Genomic DNA, 26,306 nt, shown 5'->3' with positions numbered 1-26,306 from the left:
TGTCTGCTGTTATTTTGTATGGTCAGAGTGCCTGGACATGTATAGATTGCTTAGAATTTGTGCATTTCAGACTTTTGTGTAATTTTCAGATATCAGACTAAACTTTTCAAGACTCCATGTGTGAACGGTAGAGCAACTTATTTGCGGTATGGCAGAACCTTGCCTATGACTCTGCTTGCTAACCATTGTTTTATTCATGACATAATTGTATGGCCGCAGTTTGTACACGATTTCTTCAGGTTTTCTTTAGGTCTAATACACACAGCAAGTTATTATTTAATTCAGCACATTTTGTCTACATTATTTATCCGTTGGATTTTTTATCATTATTTTATTAATTCTTCATGTGGGTGCACTGTATAATTGCATGTTCATCAAGTTTACAGTACAACTGACTATTCTGCCTGCCACATGAGTTTTGTGTTATTTGGACCAAAAAGTGACAGTGTGAAACTGAATCCCTTCTGGGTGATGAGTCATGCAATGTTCTAGGTTGCATGCTTGCCCAGCTGGAGGGTGACTATTATGTTCGCTTTCAGTTACATCACACCATATAAATTTAAAGCCATGCACATCCTCCAGGTATCATCGTAGGCACACGATGAATACGATATGGAGGTGTGGACTGGGACATGGTGACAGGACAGAGGAAGGGGAAACTGTTGGGTGGAAGGTGTGGATATAGATTGTTAACAGAGACTGAGGCCAGGAGGATCACAGAAATGAAGGATGTGTTGTGAGAATAACTTCCATCTACATAGTTAGATAAGTTGGTGTTGGGAAGGAGGATCCAGATGGCACAGTTTGAAGCAGCCATTGAACTTGAGCATGTTGTGCTCAGCAGCGTGTTGCACCACTAGGTGGTCAAGTTTGGTAATGGCCATTCATTCTGTAGGACAGCTGATTGGTGGCCATGCCCACATAAAATGCTGTGAAGTGATTACAGCAGGGCTGGTGTATGTTGGGCTGCTTTAACTGGTACCCCTCCTGCTGATGGGATAGAATAAGCCTGTGGCAGGACTGGAGTAGGACATGCTGGGTGGGCGAATCAGAGAAGTCTTGCACCTGGGTCATCCATGGGGTTATGAATCCTATGGCAAGGAGTTGAAAGTGGGAGTGGCATAAGGATGGACCATGATGCTGTGTAAACTGTGGGTCTGACAGAATAGGAGAGGTGTGAAGGAATCCCATACAGGGAGTGGACACAAGAAGACTGAGCTAGAGGCATTTGGAATGATGAGATTAAGATCAGCTTCTTTGGAAGTAATGGAATTAAGTACATCTGTTGTCAACCGGGCAAAGACTTGTTGCCTGAGTACACCACTGCCACTATCAAGCATCCCATCAAGGTCATGGGTGTGGGGCTGCATGATGCAACATGGCACTGAATGTCTATAAGTATCACAGGGCAACATTATACCAAGAAGTACCAAGAAGGAGTCTCAGTGTTGAAATTGCTGTCCTCTGTTAGATTTCAAGGTAACAACAATCAGTGTATCTCTCAGGAAGAGACCACAGCACAGCAATAGAATCAATAGAAAATGGTTTGCTGAACATCAAATAAGTGTGGCAACTGTGGGCTGGCAAAAGTTCCAACCTCAACCTGATTGAGAACTTGTGATCAAGACTAAAAATTATGGTTTCATCATGGAATTTCAGTAATGAGAGGGAGCTGCTAGAAGCCATCATGAATTCAAGGCTCAAAATGTTCACACAGAATATCTCTGACAATTGGTAGACTCCATGCTTTGCAAAGTCAAGGCAGTGATTACAGTAAATCAAAAGGATACCCAGGAAATACTGAGAAAAACTGCAGTAAATTTTGTATCAAATAATTTGTAGCTTTCTGAAATTGTTGGTTTGTATTTTGTTTGATTTTTACTTATATTTAATTAATTTTTTTATTTTAATTCAGAGTTTTGAGCAGTGGATATTAGAGCATATTTCCTGAAACTTTGTAATAAATTATAATGAACATTTTAATTAAAATAAACCACTGAATACAATGTTCAGTGAGCATACTTTTATTTTACTATTAGTACTATCAAATGTTAATTATAAAACAATTCCAAATAAAAACTATTTCCATAGTTATTTAAAACTACAAAATAACTAGGTGGACGCAGAATTCTGTGACAGTGGAATATTTAAGAAAGTGAAGCTGCACATTCATCACAGAAAAAGTGTCCAGTTATTTAAAATGTTGTTCTACTTTTTTCTCAACACAAGTACATATTAAATAACTACATCCCAACAGCAAACAATGAGGGCTGATGGGCAAACAAAGTATGATTTTGAATTAGGACATTATAACTCCATACAGTGAACAACTACAATTAGTAGAGATGTATAAATACCTGGAAATTACATTACAGACAGCATTTGATATCTTTTGGCATACAAATTCAGGAAAGAGCAGCAGCAGCAATCAAAATCTCATATGATATCCCTAACATTACCACTATATCAACAAGCACAACAATGCCACTATTCAAAGCGGCAGTCATAATATATGGAATAGATATCATGTGGGAAAAATTAAGGGTCAGGGTATGAAAAGAACAGAAAAAGTCAAGATGATCTTAATGAAACAGTTTATAAGAGTAGAATCAATTCGGCTTAAATATGAACTCTTGGAGGAGACTTATTTCATAGACAACATCAGATTACCCCACTGGCTGCCTTCCGCAGGAAGGAAATAGATGTAAGAGTTTTACAACACACCAGCCATGCTGGATGACAGCTGGGTCAGAGACTGCAGGAACCAGAGACACGTAACAACAAGACTCGCAATACACGAGTACCATCATAAAATATGTACCAACAACAAATTCCAAGAACCGACTGAAGGGTGTAAGTATGTTCTACGCATACAAGGATGTAAAAAATATCATATTTTAGTATATATGAGAAGAACAAAAACTGTAAAAGACTATAGCAAAGAATAAAATTTGCTTAAACTTGTATACTAATGCTCAATCGGAGTGCACTTTTCTCATTAAATTTGAATCTCAACAGTTAACAGCTAATTACAGCCACTGAATCATATAAATAAACAGATGAATGTATGATGAATAAATGCTACAGAAAAGATAATCCTAGCATTACCTTGATGTTCATTTAAACTAAATTTTCTCTGATTTGTGATATGATATGAAGTTGTGCTAAGGCTTACTTATGGTAATACTGAGAAACTTCAGCCATAAACACGCATATTGCAAAGTCCAGGTTGGAATATCAACAAAATTATGAAAAGGGTAGATTGCTTCTGTTTAGTTGCAGACAGGCATGACAAAAGACTGTTACACATTAGAATTTTTGCCAAAGCCTTCTTCAGAAAGAAAAATACCCACACATTCACACAAGCAAATACACCTCACCCACACATGACCACTATCACCGGCTGCTTCGGCCAGAATGCCTCAGAGCATATGCAATTTGGACAGTGATAAGAAAACACAGGAAGGGAGAGAAAGAATGGACACTGAGTAGAGTAATGCCTTAGAGAACAATAACAAAGGAGCAAAAGAAACAGATTGTACACCTTGTGTGATATAAACAACAAGAAATGTAGTATTTACTATATCAGTACGTCACTTTCTACAATTTATTTTTCAGCAGAGAAACTAATATTATCTGTATTTTGTCACTTGTGTAAGTCATAGTTGCTGCAAAGATTAGAACTGCTACAGATCAATAAACAGAATAATGACACTTGACATTTTACATAAATTTGTAGATTAAAAAAATATCATTACAGTCATTACATTCCACAGATTCACACTTTATTACTAGTTTTGATCATAAGCAATGGTCATCTTAAGGTCTAAAAAAGATTAATAAATAACTATTTCTTTGGGCCCGGCTGCCATGACAGCAGCCAGAAACAGTGGCCATGTGAGTGTGAGTGGTGTTTATGTGGATGTGGATGTGTGTGTGTGTGTGTGTGTGTGTGTGTGTGTGTGTGGATGGGTGTGTGTGTGTGTGTGTGTGTGTGTGTGTGTGTGTGTGTGTGTGTGTGTGTGTGTGTGCACGTGCACATGTGTTCTACTTCGGAAGAAGAACTTTGTCCGAAAGCTTAAGTACTTTGGCAGTCCTCTTCATTGTGCCTTTTTGTGACTCAATGGCACCTCTATGTGCTGAGTGTCAGCCTGTCCTTTCCATATTGTTGTTATTTCATCCTACACTTTCTCTTGTTTTATTACTTTAAATGACATAGATATTTCAAAGCAAACATGTTACAATTGTACCTGCATATGAAATTACGTAGATTGCCATATGTTTAAAATATATACCTAAAAGAGTACCGGATTGATTATCAGTACTGAAAAGTCACAAATATTCAGAAAGGAGAACATAATCAAAGTTGTACAACAAAGGAAACATCACAAAATTATGCTTGTAAGCAGATTCCATGGTATGAAACACTATACGGAACCCACTATGCAGGATGCAAGTCCACAATCATGAATAATGTGTAGGGGAGGGTTGAAGATGTTAGGGGAGAGGAAATACTGGTATATGTATTATTAAAATACAACAAAAAAGTGTGTAAAAGGGGTAATGCAAATGATTTGGAATTAAGAAGGAAAATAAATAACAAAACATTAATAAGTGTCACATCTTGTTTATACTTGTAAACAAAAAAAAACATTGAACTAAAACATAGAGTATGTGCAGTTTCCACCAAATGGCATCTGGAGTCTGTTGGGCTGCTTGCAGCCATGATGTCACTCAGCCAACTTCTAGCAAGCGCAGTAAGCTGCTAAGTCTTATTCTGCCGAGTGGGGCTGTAGTGAAAGTCCTGCAATGCTGTTGATCAGGCTGTCTAAGTACATCCTCAAAGTTCTTCAAGCACACTGAATTCTTGAAGTTACACTGGAAATTAAGTACTTTATCTGGTTCCTTCAGGTGATGGCCATATGTTTAAAATGTTTAAAAAATGTCCTTTAAATGCCATGTGTAAAAGTTCAAGAATGTGTCTCTGTTGGTCTGATGGAGACTTTAGTTTCATTCAGATGATCTCCAAATGCTGTCTTATTATTTCATAGTACTGTGTTCTTTAACCCCTTAATATTAAATTTTTTTTCAAATTATGTTCCCAAAAATATATATAAATTGTTTTTTATTTAAGGAAAACATCCTATCCTGAATGACGTTACATAAAGACATATAAAGGTAGCATTTAAAAAGCAAAATAATGAGTTACAGAATTTTTGAAGATCACCAATAATAAACTCTTGAGCATACTCGTGTGCTGGCCACTCACTGAAACACCCTGAAACTTGAAGTCATTTCTTAGTTTCTGTGTAGCTACGAAGCCTAACCATGTATTTCATAATGGTTTCCTGTGAACATAAATCTTGGAGGAGCTGGAGCTCACTGAATGTATTTATCTCATAACAATGAAGAGTTCTTGTCACTCAACTGATGACCTGTCATCACTTTCAGTCCCTAATACAGTAACATCACATTTTTCTTCACTTTCTGAGCTGCTAAATTCCATGCCAAACTCAGGATCACAGTAGACATCCTTTTTGAAAGCATTGCCTAGACATCAATACAGGAAAGAGATTGAAAGCGTGTGGTTTGTTGTTGAGTATCCAAAGCTGCACACAATAAAGACAATATATAGCAGCAACCACCTCAACAAAAGCATGACAGCCATGCTACAAGTGTAAGACGGCAGCCAGGCTACAAATGTTGGGCCAGGTGCTCTCTTGCTGCCAAACGCTTAACTAACTATCAATGCTGAAATTGACATAAGAAGAGTTTTATTTTTCTGAAGGTCTGTTCTTGAGTTGCCCAAGTGTACTCAGGCTTTTAAGTCTCTGCCAAAATAATAAAAACGAGGTAACTCATGAGTTTATTTTATGGGGTTAAACTGGATCTCAAAACTTCTGCCATTCTGACCAATATACTGTTTATGAGAGTCATTGCAATTGATCTTATAAATTCCTGACACACCTAATTTGCAACTCAAATTTATTTCTATCATGTTTTAACCTAAATCAAAGAGTTTTTACTTGTGCAAAAGCTTATTCTTTAATCTGTTTTCTGAAATTGTTGTGTTATTGTATCTGACATCTTCCCTCTTCATTTTACAGGCATATATATTGATTCACGTACTTACGGTCATTTTTTAAAAATATTAACATCTGTTCTCTACATGTGCTCTGTTTTCATGTTCTGAAACATTTCAGTAACTACTTCAAGCATGTAACCACTGTTCACAGAGACTTGTTTAAGAATGGCTATTTCATTTTCCTATCTTGCTCACAAAATGGTAGTTCAAGCAGTCTGTTAATTAAGGAGCAAAAATGTGAGATTTTATATACAATGAGATGCCAGAATGTAAGGGATGTAATGAGATCTTAGCAAGCGAGTTTCTCATAAATGCTGAATCTGTGCTTACCATCTTATTTAGCGAAATTACATACAGGAAACTGATCACCTCTTGCATTTGCGTTCAACAGCAATTTTGTCTTGGGATGAAAAGCATTAAGCTTCATGACACCTTTAACGATTTCATTTACATTCCCTTTGAGTAATAAGATGAAATCCTCCACACATGGATGACAGTATATTACTTCACTAGCAAACTTTGGATTTTCATTGAAAAATTTCTGCTCACTATGGTTCACGAATATTTCTGCTATAATACTAGCGAGGGCGTTGCTCACTGTTAGATCGATTGGTGGTAAATTTTACCATAAAAATAGAGTAACTGTAAGCCGTTGTCAGTTACAACAATTCTATTAACTCCATTGTTTCTCCTACAGATACCTTTTGTGCACCAGTAGCTGTTTTTAATTAAATTGCAGGTTTCACTGATTGGTACATTTGTACACAGATTTACTACATCAACTAACACAAACAGTTAAATGTTTCAAAAAATTAAAACAGAGCACATATGAAGAACAGACTGTTATGTTAAAAAATGAACATCAAGTGCAAAAATCAAAGCACTTGCCTGTAAAATATGGAGCAAGGGTGCCACAAACAATAACTCAACAATTTTGATATACAAGTTTAAGAATAAGTTTGCATAAGTTAAACTCTTTGATTTAGGATAAAAGATGGTAGATATAAATTTGAGCTGCAAATTTAGTGTTTTGTGAGTCTATAAGATAAAGTGCAATAACTATCACAAATAGTACATAGATCAGAGTGGTAGATCTTTTGAGACCCAGTTTAAAGAACACACAGCATGATGAAATAATAAGACAGCATTTGGAGATCATGTGAATGAAACTTAACACTCTGTCAGACCAATAGATACACATCTCGAAACTTAAGACACAGTATTTAAGGGATACTTTTTAAACATATGGACATCACCTGAAAGAACCAGATAAAGTCTTAATCTCCTGTTTGACTACAAAAATTCAGTGTACTACAAGAATTCTGTACTTAGACAGCCCAGTCAGTAGCAGCTCACAACCTTCTTTGCAGCCCCACTTGGCAGAACAATACCTTAGCAGCTTGCTGCACTCACTGGTGACTCGCTGACTTGCAGCAAGGCCGCAAGCAGATCGAGCTCAGTGTACATGAGCCCAATACACCTCAGATGCCATCTGGTGGAAACTGTGCACGCACTACGTTTTAGTTCAGCATTTTATTTTATTTATTAATCTAAATGAGCTGTGTCATGTATTAATGTCAAGTTTCATTATCTGTTTGCTTTTTAATAGACAGTTCTCTGTTATGCTTTCATAGTGCACATACCAGTATTTTCTCTCTCCTCCCACCTTCCTCCCTCCCCTACACATCATTCATCGCTATGGATTTGAATCCTGCAAAAGTGGGTTCAGTATCTCGCTTGATGCCATGGAATCCACTCACAAGCATACTTTTGTGCTGTTACCTTTATTGTAAAACTTTATGTTTTTCTTTCTGAAGAACCATGACTTTTCACTACTCTTGATTCATCAGGTAATGTTTTATGTATTTTATATTTTAGACAATGTTAATCCTTGTAATTTTACTATGTAAGTATAATTTTAATGCCTTTAATTTTTAAATTTATTTTCTATCTATGTTGTCTAAACATATAATTATTTCTTAATGTTTCATTTCATTTTATTTTATTTTCAGACCTGAAGATGATCACTGTATATGATTCAAACTAGTAATCAAGTGTGATTTTGAACAACTAGATTCTCTTAGAGAATATGTCATCCGTTATTGAAGTCTGCAGATATTAGATGAACATAAGATAGAAAGAGAATATTTTATGAATCACAGCTACATAGAGTCATCTACATAAAGTCGTAGCTTTCTGCGAGATGAGAGTAAATTTTTATCAAATTTCCTAGTATTTGATAAATACTGGATCAGCATCCATCCATATATGAATAAACTATCAACTTGATATAAACACTGGCAGCTAGCTGTCAATATAGAGAAATGAAATAACGTTTACTTCACAAAAGATAAAAATGTATAGAAGATCAGAGGATTACAATTTGATTCAGTTACCATGACTGTGTAAGAGTATGATGTGCAATTATCACATACGATTTATTCTAGATAAAGGAAATGGTGGAGTTCAGTGTATAGATAGGATTCAGGATAACTGCCACTTTTCTGTGAAAGTGACTACCTACAAAACATTTCTGTCAGATGTAGCAGAATAGTCCTCATGTGAGTGTGAGGTTTATATCAAGTTGGATTAACAGGAGATAGCACAAACAGTCAGAAGATTGCCTATGGGAGAATGTGGTGAGAATACTAAAAATCTCATGTCATTATCAAAGAAATGTTTCAAATATTTCACAAAACCTACTTTAAAAACTCTAAGAAGCAGTGTTTAGAACGTAAGCTGCAAACATTCATCAGCTTCCTTTGCACTTCTCCTGAGGAGACACAGTATGAATAAAATCAGATCAATAACAGCTTGCATACAGAGGCATATAAGCAGTTACTCTCCCCACATTCCATCCATGAATGGATCAAGAAGAAACTAAAATATATGATATAATAAAAACTACCATTTGGCATACACTTTAGAGCATAGCACCAGATGTAAACAGAACAATCCAGAAGGTTTATTCCACCACTTGTCCCAAATGACATGTTTTGGTGTACATGTGTCAACATTTCTCACTGAGTTGATTTATATTTTCTTCTAAATGTTTGAGCCATGTAATGCACATGACAGGGAATGACTACATAAATAAAATCTGCTTATAAAACAAATACAAATATATTCCTAATGAGCAGACATCAAAAACAGTAAATGCAGATATACTACAATGTGCTATGATCCAATTTACCCACAACTATCACACTGCATCCCAATATGGGATATGCTACAGATATCCATGTTTAAAAAGTGGAGAAACTACAGAAGAAAGCATTCAGGGGCACAGCTAATTTACCAACAAGACAGTCACAAAAAAATCCATTCAGAAAATTAATACTAACTCTTCCTGCACTATATATATATATATATATATATATATATATATATATATATATATATATATATATATATATATATATTTTAAACAATCATGCAAGTAAACATTAATTGTGCTGCTTCATTTAACATGGACATACAAAATTATAATACAAGGTGTAAAAAAAAAATAGTGCTTACTTTTACCACAACACACTCCCAATCAAAATATAAACATACAAAGGACACCACTATTCCAAAATAAATTAATGAAAAATCTGAGCAATTAATTCATGTGAATTAACTGAATGTACAAGACAAACACTATGAAAAAAAGTAAACCTTTGGATTTTATAAGCCATTCTTACATACTGTGCAAGCAGTAGATTCATAGATTACAAATTAATACAATAATTACAAATTTAACAATATGGCTCACTGGTTAACAAAATTTAGGAACTAACACAATGCAGGAGGAAAACACACACATAAAGAATGTTGATCTGATTGTTATTCCATATTATGTGTCTATAATGTCTAACCGTATTACAGTTACAAGAAACTGAGGACAGACTATCTATTCAGTTGACTATGTGCACCATGTCACTGAAAGGAGTATCAAGTTATCACACAGCTTTTCACCAAGAACACTAATCTCTCATCTACCGTATTTCATTTTTTGAATCACTTACTGTAAAAAATGATAGAAAATGACCAGAAGGTATGATGATTAGCAGCAGTAAAATTATACATAAAATAAAACAAGTATGATTCTTGTGCCTTTCAACAATTCCTTCAATAAGCACAACTTGTATGTATGGATGCCTATATTTGTCATTGTTTGTTGTCAGCCAGAAGGTAAGAAATCTGCATTAAAACTGGGCCCTTAATCATAGACCATTGTGCTATAGGAATTCTCTAGAAATTGACACTTATATATTGAGTAACTCTGCTCCACACTGAATAACAGGTTAATTCTGTAATAATATGATAACTGCTAAAATGAACTTATTAACAGCTCGTAATTTGGGTATGTACCAAACAACAAACACTAATTTTCTTCAGAGGTCTGCCACTCCATTTATGAGTAAAAAGAGTAAAATGCATTGTGTGAAGAATCAGAAAAGAAGACTTGCATTATAAGCTGATTAATAGAAGGTGCACTGCTATTGTGCTGTTGTGTACCAAAGGAAGAAACATTTTCAAAATCAGTCTTTGCAGCTGCAGTGTTTTTTCATGTCTTATTTTTTTCTGGAATTTAATTATATAGTGGAAAGCAATGTCCAAAAATATATGTGATGTTGCAGTAAAGAACCAAGTTTGCCATATCCGTTTCAGTCAGAAACAAACACGGTGCAAGAAAACATCTAAGCTTTGAAAAAGATACTATGAAAAGGATAATCCTATTAGAAAACTAATGAGGGTAGAATATGTCTGACTGAAAAGTGTAATTCCTCCCTCAGCTACTCTTTTGGCCTTTTAGTTGTCAGAAATGCAGTATTTTATGATGCTATGAATCCGTATGTTTTAATGTTAGTACATTATAATCTTGCAACACACCACAAGCATTAAAGTTTTTATGCAAACAATTAATAAAATAATTCACATATCTTAAACATAAATATTTTTGAATGTTACCACATAACAGCCTGTTATTCACTTCTTCAAATGTATTCCCAACATTTTATGCTGCAGAGAGAGAAATACACCACTCACAATATGATCTGTGTACCTTCTCCTGATGAGGGCTGCCTTCTCTTTGGTAAATAGGTGGTGGTACCAGGTGGTGGAGGTGGCCCTATGCAGGGTATCCATCCCACACGTGTTGTCATCACTGTCCACTACATTGTTCCTCACTGCACTGTGTGTCTGACTGAACTATTTCACAGAGTGTTGAACACTAAGAGGCCCAGACAAAGCAACAGGCATTCTGAAATAGCTTTGCTATAAATGTTATTTACCACCACTGGGGAAAACCCCTTCTCCTCTCTCTGACTCTCTCCTCTTCCTGTTGTGAGTCTACAGTTGGCAGCAGTGTAGCCAGTAGGGCTATATATAGTATTTTAGGAGCAACAAAAACACAACTTGGGTGCTGAGCCTTCCTAGTATTTTTTTCGCATAACAAGCTTTTGAATGTATGATCCAAGTATCCTACAAAGCCTGTCAAGAAAATTTTGAAGGTTCCAGAACTTGTAAAACGTCTGTCTGGAAGTTCTAAACCAGACATAAAAACGTGTTTTACATAAAATGTAATAACGATTATTTAAAACAGATTTTTAATTACATTACTAAAGCTTATTTTTGGTGTTCTCAGAGCTCATTTTCTTGACACAGAAGATTAGTTCTTTTTATTATCGTCTTTGGATTCTGAACTTCAGTGTATATATAGCAAATTGTGACATGAAATTACTCATGACCTTAAATTACAAATGTACTCAAATAAGATCACATTTTAGTGATTAGTAGACACCTGATACATAAAAGTACTAATGGTCAGATGAATAAAACTCTTCACAAGAAATAATATTTCACTGCCAAGGTTATGTCAAACATGTAATACCATAGGTATGTGGTTACATCATTAAATTAATGTTAAGTAGCTGCAGTTATAACTTTTTGCTTTAAAATTATTAAAAATTTATAGATAAGTTTGATAAATGACACATGGTCTTTTTGTGGAGGAATAACATGAGAACAGGAAATCTTACCTTCATGGACCCATTTAACTGATCTTTTCTTACGATTTACATACATGGACTGGCCCTTGCTTTGTTGATTGCTAATATCACTGAGAGAATTTGATATGCGCCTGGCTAACTCCACTTGATCTTCAACTGTTGGGTGGTTTGGGGAATAAAAGCTGGATGATGCATACATTCTCCCTGAAAGGAAAAAAAAGGGTTTCCTAGACACTTTAAAATGAAGTATGTATGTAAACGCTTTTTGCACTACATTTAATTTTTTGTTAGAAATAGTTGATAACCTGCAAACAAAATGAACAAATTCTTATTGCTTTAATTTTAATGTTTCTATCTTTCCTAATGAACTTAAAACTTGTAAAAGTTGTTAATGTTTTCTGGGAAATGTAATTAATGGGAAAGCATTGATTTAGAAATTCTGTCATTCCTATTTGATCACATGTAACCAATTGTTCTATATCGTACCCATCGACAATACAACTATTTTGTAAAACAAATTTACAATTGCCTTCCAAGTAAACATCTTATGTCATTGTGTACCTGCACAGTTTTCCTTGGGTTTTTTGAAAAACGTGGAAATGTTACTATGCAACTTGAACACTGACACAGAAACATCCAATCTCTGACACCAATGAAACAAAAATAAAAGGGAACACACTATTCTACTGCAATTTTCTAACAGAGTGACAAAATATATAGAAAATACCGCTCAAAACAGTTTTATGAATGAGCAATTCCACTGCTATATCACTACATTTACTGCTTACTGTGTCGGGAAGGGGTGACTTCTCCTGAATCAGAAGCTGGTGTAAACAGCTTCTCCAAATCAATAGCCTTGTGCTGTGAACCATCTGTTGAATTTTCATCCTGAAAGAAGAAACAACACTGTGGTGACTGCATAATAGAATAAGGAAGAATAATAATGAAACATTATTAAATACAGAGATTCCTACAAAGTATACACAGACTTTGTCATTTACTAAATTAACAAGTAATAAATTTTACTGACTTTATACTTGTGGCAATTTCAGTAAAAAATAATTTAAGCTTTTTTAAGATAAACAGTAATGAATTGCAGATGAATTTGAAACAGAGCTGTGCTGCTGATATGAACGTTTTATAAATAGGTTTATAGTGACAGTAACACTGAAAAAACAAATTTTAGAAAGTATTAGTATACTTTCTTTTTCTGTAAGACAGGTTAGTGTATCATTTTATACTGCAAGTACACATTAGAAAGTACAAGCAGACTATTTGGAGCACGGGCACATGTATGTCTTCGGGTCAATTGGTACACATAAAGTTAAATTTATTTCTTACAGATGGGTTTACATGCTGTTTATAACAGAAAAGGTTAATAATGAGTGCAAGAATGGTTTATATTGAATACAGAATAAACTAAATTCACCATGAATATTTTCTAATTAATTACTGTTTTTTGTTTATAATCCATATAATAATATTAATGTATAAAAAGATAATAACCAACAGAACCAGCAGTATTTATTACCTTCAAATGACACTGATGCATGCTGGCCAAAAGGAAAACATTTCTGATTTTTTACTAAATGAACCATTAATTTGAGAAAAGATAAACTGAGGATAAACACTGAGAATAAACCATAGCACAAAATAATGGCACAAACAACTGCTTTCATGAGATTTTAATAACTTTTTATGCCATTTTGATGCAAAAGCTTTCTTTAAAATTCCATTCCACAGCAGGAAGAAATGAGCTTCAATTTGGAACTACTTTGACTGTTAAGGTCATTCTTCGCACATGAAGGTACGTACTTTTCTTATGATTTTTTTAACATTCATCAATGTAAATTTTGCTTACAGAGAAATTTTGTGATAAACATAAATCACTAGAGTCCAGATTATGAGTAGACTTGGTACAACTTATCTTCCTGCAATAATGTTTTCAGTTGTGAATAAAATAGTTATCACTTCTGATGCAACAGTTTTCCCAGCCACTTAAACTTTCTCGCCATTGCAAGTTTTTACTGTCTGTCTAATTTCTTTGGCCCTTTCTCTCAAATTAATAGAAAAATTAAGCTTATTCTGTCTAGTATTTGCTTGAGGAATCGAGCTAATTCCTCGTGCAACTCTTTTGATGACATCACTTCAGCAGTTTAGACATCAAATAAGTGATTACATTTTTCAAGAGCGTTTCTGTTGGTGTCACAGTTCTGAATTGTCATCTCCTAAACTATCTCACAAAGCTACATAAAGATGCTCACAATGAACTGTGAGGCTTCTAGGTTAGTATTCATCAAATTACCATCATGCATATGTTGAATGTGCATCAGCAGAAGTTCAAACCTCATTCTAAAGTAAATTTTCCTAGAGTATTTTCCAAAAATACTAAAACTCTTCAAGTTATTTCCATGGAGGGAAACCTATAAAATTTCGAAAAGGCAAGTTATAATCTGCAGATTATTCTCTGCACAAAACTATTGGTTAAGCTGGGTTGAATATCGGATGAACTTTCACAACTATATTTACATTTTGAAGCTACTGTACAGTGTATGACAGAAGGGTCATTGCTCCTCTTTTAGTCACTCTCTGTCTCAAGCCATTCACTGATGGGATGAGGAAAACAGACTGTTTCTGTATCCGCCTTAAAATCTTTCTTCTGTTATTTTCATGATCCGTAAGAGAGACGTAAAATTGGTGATAGAGAACTGTTGCGCAGTCTGCACGAATTCTGGTTCTCAAAATTTACCCAACTTGGTTTTGAGAGTTCATCATCTTTCTTTGAAAGAATCACATTTACATTTCCTGGGAATCTCTGTTACAACCCAATGGTCTACACCAAAAACGTGAAGTTACGTCCCGGATTCCTTCGATATCTGCTGTCATCCCTACACCGTTTATCAGTGCACTAGAATAGGTCAAGAGAAATACAGTACCGGTAATGTCTATATCGTTATGATCTTCCTTACAACCATCCTGCTACGATACTTTTCTGCAGGTAGCCTAACAACACGATCAGTGAACAACTGGAGAGTGTGTCCTACGCTATCTGATAAAATGGCTCTGCATACTAAGGACGCCGTGGTAATAGTTTTAAAAGGTATTTGAGGGCTCTTACAGAATGATACTTTCGTTTCTGTTGCGCATTAGCCATCCAGTGTCCAGTACCATTACCTATCACTTAAAAATCCTTTGCCTCAATCACAGATACGTGTGGATATTGGTATGACCTAAAAGTGATTCTGTTACTCAAACCAGTTTTTGCTCAGCTGTAAATACATAGCATAGAGAGATACTTTTTTAGATTGTCAAAAAATCAATCATCTCCAACAGTCAGACAAAACCACCGGTAAAGATATATACACACACTACAATGCTGAAAACGAGCAAAGCTGTCATTGTTAAATGTCTTCTTGTTGATGTACACAGTGGCGCCTCTATTGGTTTGTTCAGGAACTACACGAAATATAAACGTTTTTTAGAGCCGGCAAAGTTGTGCCACGTCGGCCATGTGTTAAAGTTGTCCCATTTACCGGTACCAGTATCAACTTCACCTCCTGAGAAGTAAGTCAGTGGATAAACGAAGGAAAACGGAGCACACGTTCTGTTTTTGCTTTACGCGTCACTCGTCTTCACGTATTACTTTCCAACTTTTTTAGGAAATACGTTCCATTTTTCTTACAATATGGATCGCTGCCTGAATTCACCGAAGAAAGTTGCTATAATCAATCGCGAGTTTAACATAAGTGTGCCAGAGTGAAATCGTGCAAACCACGTGACATCTGTTACGGTCATACTTCCGATGCGTTCCAAAACTTGATCCAGTCGGCAGCAGCAACAGAAACTACTCACCTCACTGTCAGACCACACGAGGATGAGCGGCAGACCGGCCCTCATGGCGGCCGCGATCCTACAGCCTGCTGCTGGACAGGCATCGGGCGCCACGGCGCTTATTAAAAATAGACGAAACTTCAGCTCATCGATTTGCCTCTTGACGCCTAGTTTATGATGCTGCGGCACCCATTCGCTCTTGAGGCTACCGTGTCAAGGCGCCATCTGCTAATAATCTTCGTTTTGCTCAGCCTTTATTGTTCCTCTGCCCGTTGAGACATGGCGCAACAACAAAAAATCCATGCCCGCGAATAGGGCGAGCGTAATTCTATTACCAGTCCACGCTACTAGACAAAAGTCTCTAGATTCCGGAGTGTACTGCTCACATTACGAAAGAGTTTATACACTGGCTCTAATTAAACTTCCTGACAGATTAAAAGTGTGTTGGACCGGAACTCGAACTGTATATTTGCATTTATTAGACAACTCTCTTACCAATCGAGTCATCCTGGAGAGCTACGCTATTCAGCTCCCAAGTATGAGCCAACCAGCAGCGTACTCTTCCATCATTCACAGAAGCGCTCCTGCATATCATGCCGGATCATCATTTCTGGGAAAAAGCCCAAAAGCTTTACAAGTAATGGTCTCGCCTGTAGTATTGCCGCAACAGTCTTTTCTTCTCTGAATTTCAATTTGTTGTGCAGATAAAGCGTGCATGTAGAACAGTGATTACTCTAGATCTCCAAAGTGTTCATTACCACTACTACAACATCGTTCAAGACTAGGCCCTTTATGTTTTGCCTCGACCCAAACTCTTATGAGAAATCATAATGGGTTGCCAAAGGTCTTGACGTTAAACTAACTCCCGGTTGGAAACGTTCGTTAAAGTTGACTCCTTGTTGCTAAGCGATTGCTATGTCGCTCTGGAAACGTCTGTCGACGGGGCAATTTGCTCCCTTTTTGGTAGAAAAGAATATACGGAGGTGAAAAATACTTCCTTAACACCAAATTTGATGAACATTTGTCACCGTGTTTCAGATATTGCGGGAATGTTTATACGCTGTTTTTCAGTTCTCGATCTTACTTACGTCTTTACGTTGAATCATATCGAAGTGGGTTTCTTCCTTTAAAAACGCTCATAAAGCTACTAGCCACAAAGTGCTTCAAAACTTAATTTTTTTTGGCGTACCAGCAGTTTTTGTTATCATAAATTTACAGGTGGATGGTAGTTTTCGTAATACGTTAATCATACTGCATTATTGAAAATCGGAATACAAGAGTACTTGATGGCTTGGACAGCTATCAATATGCTGATTTATGTTAGTTACGCCGGAGATTTTCCCCTTCACGATTCCTTTCTAACGTATGCCATATTAACTCAGCACATGGGGTGCCAAGGAGTAGCAATGGATTTATCATTTTGACCAACTTTAAATTTACTGTTTAGTAGTAATGCATGTTAAGTACACATCCGTTCGACAATAATTCTTAGTTTGTCAGTTATATTAGTACTCTCTGGAGAGGAGAGCTTTGTTTCCTGGTAAACTGAAAGCGAAGTGCTCTGAACCCAGACTAGGTTATAAAAGCAACAGGAACAAGACATTTTACATCAAAATGTAAGTATACAAGGTGCACCAGAACTTCACCGACAAACTTTCACGAGATCGCACAGAGGTACCTTCTTAATACTTTGGTATCAAGAAACCACGGTCTCCGGCAGCTCGTTACAGAGTTGTTGCATTTCGTTTGGTTTCTTGCCCCAGTGAGTTTTGTATCTGTATTTCGCTGAAAATAGCGCACATCAATGCAAATGTCGACGATATGCATTGTGTGTCTTGTTTTCATTCGCTCACGGTGCCTGCTTTTTTTAAACAACAGTAATGCCTCATTTAACCCGTTGTCCTCAAGACTGCACTCAGTACTGCTCGTTTCTTCGTTTCCGTGTAGGTTTTTTCCCGACAGTGTTAGTTATGAGTTCATAATCGCATACGAGAAACCGAATCCTGTGTTTTGCATTACGCGCTTCAGCTATTACATGTATCAGTCTTTTTTACTAAGGCAACTGGAGTAACAAAATGGTTCATTGTTACATTGGTACTGTGTAACCAGCCGCCGGAGGAAGTTGGCCCCTTGTACTAAAACACAAAGCAGGTATCCCTGTACAACCATTTAAAGTTTGTCGGGGTAGTTCTGATTCATCCAGAAACAAAAGGTATGTAGTAGCCTCAAGGTTATGTTCCGTACCAGCTTGCTTTATATAAAATATAATTCTAATAAACTGCCATTCTGATAACAAGGCCTTTTCTGTAACTGGAAGTTTATTTAATCATATACAGTTGATGTTCCTGAGACATGTGGAGTCTCACCTTTCTCTACAATAATGATGTAGGCTGAATTAAAATTTGTTCGAGCACCAGGATTCGAACCTGGGCCTCTTGCTTATTAGGCACATGCGCTATCAATTTATGCACCAGCAGTTTTTGCCATCCCAACTTTACAAGTAGATTGGCAGTTAACATAATACGTTAAAGATACTGCATTCTTGAAAATTGGAATACATGCGTATCTGCAGAGCCACTGTGGCGCAACAGATAGTGCATCTGTCTATTAAGCAGGAGACCCACTTTGAATCCTGGCACTGGTACAAATTTTAATTCATTGCTTCAGCCTATGTCATTATCGTGTACATTTATTTATTAATAAGTGTAACTAACTGAGTTTATTGAACGACAAACAGTGTAGCAATAATACTTCATGGAATTTATTCTGTGCATCACATTTAATTTTAGAATGTTTATGACAATATCCTTTCAACTCACATTAATCAATGGCTAGAGAAATTCAATTTCCAGACGTTATAAGAGAAATTCTTCAAAATATTTATCAGTCGCCTTATGTAGATAAGCAACGGTATTTCTGCAGACCAGATCAGTTCTTTTCATTTTTAAATCTAATGAATGCTCCATCTGCGTCAAATCTCTAAACGGGAGATGCGAAACCGTCAGTCAGAAAACATATAGCGTGTGCTTCTGAAGGAAACTCACTTGTAAATTAGTGACCGGTTTAGGCATGAGTTCGGTAGTCTCCGACTAGATTTCGTAATGCCTTCTTGTTTACTGGTCGTCAACCACTGTGCCCTGACATAGAATCAATTTTTTCCACCACTGGCTCCTTTGCCACCAGTTACGTGCTCAAGAATTGTTCGTTAATATATGTCTGACAGTGAGAGACACACGGTTCCCTTCCAAAACAAATAGATACATGATAATGATACTCATGGCGTGTTTCTTTTTCTCAACTTGTAAATGGTCCGCCGCGCTGAATGTCCCAGGGACAGATTATTATCATATTATGAAGCATCCTTAAGCTACTGCAGAGAGTTTTGCAGTTTTGCTAGGACACTGTCGTACGTTCTTTAACTATAACCCGTCATTACCCATCTCATAGTCCACCTCGATAGCTGCGTGCTCAGAGGGTTAGCTGCCATCTGTAATTAAAAAAAAAAGTGAGTTAATCGATCAACAAAGAACTTAAACGGGTGTCTTACGACGTCCGCCCCGAGCAGATGCAACGAACGAAAGCGAACAAAATGAGATAAAAAAAAAAAAAAAGAAAAAGAAAAGAAAGAAAAAGTAATCACCGTGACGGATTGCCGTCCCACGGGCCCGGATTTGATTTCCGGCTGGGTCGGAGATTTTCTCCGCTCAGGGACTGGGTGTTGTGTTGTCTTCATCATCATTTCATCCCCATCCGGCGCGCAGGACGCCTAGTATGGCGTCGATTGAAATACGACCTGCACCAAGGCGGCCGGACCTGCCCCGCAAGGGGCCTTCCGGCCAATATCGCCAAACGCTCAGTTCCATTTTACCCATCTTATAGATTCTGTCAGTGAAAACCTGTTTAACAGTCGAAATTCGAACCATCAACCTCCAGGTCTGTATGCACTGTAATGTAGTAATCTCTGCCAGGGAAGCAGCCTAAATGTGACAACCCAATTAAAAAGAAACATTGGTGAATATCCTGTTTTCAGATGACAGAGTACAGCAATCAGTCGTCCTTTTCTTTTAGGTTTTATTAGGCAAATCTAGATTTCAATTAGTGCCTAGCCTTTAGCAATGCACTATTTCGCGGTATCAATGCACGTCCTGGTACGTCAGTCATCTGCTGTTTGGGCTTCTGTGCCGGTTCGTTCAAGTCTTGAACGTCATATTCAAGTCTTGAAAGTCGTATCACAGTCGTTGAGTGCATCCACATTCCTAATGGAAGGTAGCTTGATGGAAGATCCTGTTAGTATAGAGTTGTTAAATCTTTACTTCTTTTTTGTTGATTTTTGCTGGAAGCATCAGGATGTTATCACAGAAATGCGCCGTCCTGCAGCAAATTTGCGCAAATCGTAATATACGAGCGCAGTATGTCACGGATACACTCTGCCTGACGCAGGATCTGGAAGAAACCATCTTAGCGGGCGACGATGGTAGATGAATCCAGTAGTTTTAACATCATCCATATTATCTCGAACTCAGCGTTGCGGTGCTAATGCTGCTCAGAAGAGCATGGTTGTTCGACGACATAAAGAGCGTTGAGATGGAAGTAACAGCATCAACAAGACACTGAATTTTGCAAGAAATAGATTTTCGGAAATTGCAAAAAATAGAAAACTCAAATCCGTAGCTGTTGTGACATCTTGCTCACTGGGACCTTTATATACTCCCAAGACTGAAACTGTCGGGAAGTTATCACAACTATTGAGACCGCATGAAATATTAAGTCAAACTTGACTACAGGTAGCGCGAATAACTAATAACTTCTTACAGTAGTTATAAATAAAATAAGACCTTATTTACTTCTATATATCATACCAAAAGGAAGTTTCTACAGCATAAACTGCTATACGCTTCGATCGGAGCCTGCATTCAGAGATTACCTTTAGTCAGTTCTCAAGAGGCCATATATACCTATTCAACAGTACGTTAGGCCAACAGTGTAGACGATGCAACAAAAGGCTTCCAAATTCTGATCTGTCGATGATATTTGAAGCACACTCTACCCCTACACTTAGAAATCGTCTGAAGTTGCTCTCCGAAGGGCACTCAGATATTCGGCGTTATGAAGCAGTAGACGTTCTAAAAGAAAGCTTCAAAGAAGACGACCCGATATTTACACAGCTGCCATACTCCGACTTTCTCAATTTTCAAAAAAAAGAGGCACACGGTCAATGGGAACAAAAGTGGCAGATATCGCAGCAGAAAAGGGCTTTTTGTTCGCTTCGTTCCAGTGCAATATACCAACAAAATCGGGGTACAGTCAGAAAAATCTCCCAAGGAGATATGTAACATCAGTTACTAGAATAAGGTTGCCACAAGCATGTTCCCTTGCAGGAATGGAGTGATTGACTCTCCCACTTCCAGAATACAATGGAGATTTAGACCATATCATTTTGGGATGTTCCAAGTAAGCTCCACATCAAAATAAACTACGGAAAAACACGGCAAAACTGAAGATTTCTTTACCAACAAGCACTAAAATATTAATGAGTGAGAACAGCCGCAAAATCGATAGTACGTTACCTACAAGAGGCGGAGATGAAGCTCCGAGATATAAAATAATGAATTTGTCACCTTGCGTAGAGCGGGAAAGTTCAGCACACGGACGTTGCAGATATCCAACAAACCGTGACCACGATGCCACGAGCGATTCCACAAGAAGCGTTTGCTGACAGTTTTCAACAGCTTTACAACCGATGTCAGAAGTGTTGTGAAGGTCAATAATGGTATTTTGTATTTCCTGAGACCATTCACCGAACTTTTCAGACGCACCTTGTATAACAGAATGTCAAGTCAGTTGATGTCAGTGAATAGAAACATTCGCACATTTTTAGATACTGAAATCCGGAACCACATACTCACAAAATTTGATGAACTTGAGCGTCTAAGAATCTCTATAATATGTAATTTTTAATTCAAGTTATTATCAATGCGAACACAGAAGTTTTGAACATTTTACTTTAGATATTGCTTTTTTCACATGTTCTACAGATATCGTAGAAATTGCACCACACCTTATCTGCAACTGCAATATGTTTTTTTTAATAATTGCAGTGCTAGTTTACGTGAAAAGAGTCAGGATCATGTTCCAGCATGCGGTGTAGATTGTTACAGTGTGTAGCTAACTGTCATGATGCTCTGGGGCGTCATGCAGTATCAGTGACAACCTCAACGGCTACAACTGTTAGGTGCTCCAACAGTAAAGACTACCTCACACTGCATTCCTGCAGGGAAACATGCTTGTGCCAACGTTATTCTAGTAACACACTTTCATCACATCACTAATGTTGTATTCCATCTCGACAACGTCCTAGTACATAATGACGAGAACGCTCCAACTCTTCTTTCGCTGTACCTGGAGGTAACTTCACTTTCCCGCAAACCGTTTACTAGGCATCTCCCTGTGAACATGTATACCTCGTGGTCGAACGATAACTGGCCATTCTGTTTTAACCTGGAAGTATCAATGAGTTGTGCAGTTTACCCAGAACCAAAATGTTCAAATATGTGTGAAATCTTATGGGACTTAACTGCTAAGGTTATCAGTCCCTAAGCTTACACACTACTTAACCTAAATTATCCTAAGGACAAACACACACACACACACACCCATGCCCGAGGGAGGACTCGAACCTCCGCCGGGACCAGCCTTAGAGCGCTCAGCTAATCCTGCGCGGCTTACCCAGAACCACTCGGCATGCAAAGCTCCATAAAGAAGTTCAACACCTCCGTTATTGGATGCCGTTAAATTGTTATTTCAGCTCATGAAGTTTCAACAGTGATTCGGCAGTATTAGATGAAACCATAATTATTTACATACATCATAGTCAGCCATTTGTGGCACCAATTTCGCTCCATGTCAATTTTTTTCATAGCATTGTTTTAGTCTAAAGTGTATTTTACTTTCTTTTGCTGTCGCGACACTACCGTGTCTAGTCTTTGTTAAATGAAGTCGGTACAGTGACGGGATGGTAATTGCAGAAGCGGATGCGTGAGAGACGCAGAGTGAATGGCGAATTCTGCAACTGGAAATAACCGATAACATAAGGTACACGCTACTGTAAGAACGGTTCGTTTCTCCGCCGACGAGACGGGGTGACTTTTTCGGTCTGCGAGTAGCGAAGCTCTGCAGGGCGCCCGAGATATTCAACAGCCTTACACGCTGCCGCCGGAAGAGGACATGCCCACGATAGTTCCAAAGAAGGCACATGAGCCGCACGATGATACAAATCACCCCTCAACAGACAAGTGGACGCTATAACTAGTATCTTATATGATGAAACTGGTACACCGCACGTACATAATTTCGTACAGGGACTACGTCAGCTAATTATATCAATAACTCTTCATTAGCCCAGGAAACGTCAATTTTCAACATCCGTACAAGCATGTTTAGTTGTATCAAACGGAACAACTTCACTAGGGTAACTGTTGGTACAGCAAATTCTAGTCCATACTAGACGCCCGCTGTGACCAAGCGGCTCTAGGCGCTTCAGTCCAGAACCGCGCTGCTGCTACGGACGCAGGTTCGAATCCTGCCTCGGGACTGGATGTGTGTGATGTCCTTAGGTTAGTTAGGTTTAAGTAGTTCTAAGTTCTAGGGGACTGATGACCTCACATGTTAAGTCCCATAGTGCTAAGAGCTATTTGATTCTAGTCCATACTAGACAGTTGGTGGCTGCAATTGATTCTAAAAGTTAATCATCGATTGTCTAATCGAACAATATCGATTCTTTCTGCCTGCTTATGAGTAATATGCACTATCTGATCAAAAGTATCTGAACACCCCTATGTAACGCGGGACGGAGTACTAGACGTCACGGATCCGTCAGTACGAAAGAAGGTTCGGATCATTGTGTTGTCAATAGAGAAACAGTAACGGTAGAATGAGTCGGTCAGGAAAGCTCAATGACTTCGAATGCGGATTAGGCATTGGATGTCACCTACGTAACAGATCCATTAGGGACATTTCAGCCTTCTGAAGATGGCCAAGTTGACTGTTGTTGATATGATTGTAAAGTGGCAACGCGAAGGAATAACCGTAGCTAAACTAAGGCTGGGCAGTTCTCATATAGTGACGGAGAGGGACCGTCGAATATTGCAGAGGGTAGGTCTAAAAAAATCGCATAAAATCAGTGGAAGCGCGAGATCCAAAGTGTTAGCACCAGTTCAGCTAGTTCAATGACTGTGCGTAGGGACTTAAAAAGAATGGGTACAATGCTCGAGGAGCTCCTCATAAGCCATACATTTCTGTACTCAACGCTAAGATACTCTTGATGTGGTGTAAACAGTGATGTCAGTGGACAGTGGATAACCAGATAACAGCGATCTGGAATGATGAATCTCGCTATGCCCTGTGGCAAAGCCGTGAAAGTGTTTGGGATTGGGGAATACCTCGAGAAATTTGCTAGCCATCATGTCTACTGCCAACAGTGGAGTACGGAGGTGTGTTACGGTATGGGCGTGTTTTCTGTGGTTAGGTGCAGTCCCCTTATTACGCTTAAGAAAACGTTAAATCCAAAAGGATATGAACACCTTTTGCAGTATTGTGTACTGTGTAATGTAGAGGAACGATACATAGGCGATGATTTTTGTACCAGCATGACAATTCGCCTGTCATAAAGCAGTATTTGTGAGGCAATGGTTGTGTGGGCAACAGCATTCCTGAAATGGAATGGTCTGCCCGAGTCCCGATCTGAACTCAATGGAAAACTTTTGGGTTGAGTTGGAACGTCGACTTGGCTCCAGACCCCAGTGCTCAACATCGCTACCTTCTGTAGCTTCGGCTCTTGAGCAAGGCTGGGCTGCTATTCCTCCACAAACATCCAGACACCACATTGAAAGTGTCCTCAGCGGAGTTCAAGCGGTCATGAAAGCGAAAGATGGGTACACCCCATATTTAATGTCCACTAACAGGTGTCCAGATACTTTTGATCAGATAGTGTATCAGCCGACAGACATAGCGCCATGAGTTGATCATCTACCTTCTACCTTCCTGCATTCAACTGCACGTTCCACAATCAATACCCTCAGAGAGCTACCTACGTTGGTCAGTTGTGTGTATTATGAATACTAGAGGTCGTATCACATTTGCCTTGAATAATTCGGTTTATTTAGAGGCCTCGAAGCTAATGATAAAGGACTGTGGAAATTCAAATCACATTTGGGAAAGAAACCAGTTGTATGTCGGGCGCCTGCATACTGGATTTAGGCTCAGTAGACGCAAAAACGCAATCTACTGTAGTGGAAGTCGGTCGTACAAGCCCGGTATAATCATATATTTTTCAGCCAGATGAGCGACAATGTTTACTTGCAATCGTACAGGGGGGGGAATGCCAAAAATGTGGAAATACCAAAAACACGAGGAATTACCATGCCTGATTCGGTATAGGAAAACCGTTGCTATTCAAAACAACTTCCAGTCGTCTCGGAACGGATATATACAGGTCCGGTATGGTTTTCAAGGGAATCTTATACCATTCTTCCTGCAAAATAGTGGCAAGTTCAGGTAATTAGGATGGAGCTGGATAACAATCACGTGCTCTTCTCTCCAAAGCAGATCACAAAGGCTCAATAACATTGAAATCTGGTGACTGTGGTCCCCAGGGCAGATGCGACAATTGATCCTCATGCTCACAAAACGATTCTTTGACGATGCCAGCTGTGTGGACAGGGGCCCTGTCCTCTTTGAATACGGCATCACCATTGGGGAACAAACATTGTACCATGCGATGGACCTAATCGGCCAAAATGATCACATATTCCTTGGCAATAATGCGACCTTGGAATGAGGCCCGTGGAATACTCCGATACAGTCGCCAAAACCATCACCGAACCGGCGCTATATTTCACTCCTGGGACGTAAACTCGGTCAGAAGCTGGAAACAGTGTGAAACATGACTCATCCGACCAAATAACATTCTTCCATTGCTCGATAGTCCAGGTTTTATGGCTTTGGCACCATGCTTTCCTGTTACAGGCACCTGCATCATTGATGTGTGCTTTTGGGATTCCAGTTCTTCGTCCAATTCTCTGCTTATCGAGCTCCCTTTCGTTTTGGTGCTGACAGGGTTCGCGAGTGCACCATGCAGTTCTTCAGTGACTTTTGCAGCTGATGTCGTCTTACTTTTTGTCACAATCTTCTTCAATGACCGTCCGTCACGATCACTGAACACATACTTCCGTCTGCGTTGTGACTTAGCAGATGATGATTTTCCACTTTCCCTGTATGTAGAATAAATCTTTGATACGGCTTCTCTTGAAACACCAACACTTCAGCTACCTTGGTTAGAAAAGTACCCACCGTAAGAGCACCAATGTGCGGCTGGTCCCGGCGGAGGTTCGAGTCCT

General features: G+C 38.2%; 1 protein-coding gene across 15 annotated transcripts in view; it reads right to left on the bottom strand.

Annotated features, from left to right (window-relative positions):
- The window catches only part of LOC126247140 (synaptopodin-2), a 420,967-nt gene that overhangs the window by 72,765 nt on the left and 321,896 nt on the right, over window positions 1-26,306 (bottom strand). For all 15 annotated transcript variants that reach the window (XM_049948459.1, XM_049948460.1, XM_049948464.1 and 12 more), the window contains 2 exons: window positions 12,870-12,969; window positions 12,112-12,285 (listed from right to left, as the gene is read on the bottom strand). In XM_049948459.1, the coding sequence (XP_049804416.1) occupies window positions 12,112-12,285; window positions 12,870-12,969 (274 nt within the window). The remainder of the gene's footprint in view (window positions 1-12,111; window positions 12,286-12,869; window positions 12,970-26,306) is intronic.

This window comes from Schistocerca nitens, chromosome 1 (assembly GCF_023898315.1).
Source record: "Schistocerca nitens isolate TAMUIC-IGC-003100 chromosome 1, iqSchNite1.1, whole genome shotgun sequence".
Taxonomy (NCBI): Eukaryota; Metazoa; Arthropoda; class Insecta; order Orthoptera; family Acrididae; genus Schistocerca; species Schistocerca nitens.
Note: the sequence above shows the minus strand (reverse complement) of the source record. Positions and strands in the feature narration are given on the sequence as shown.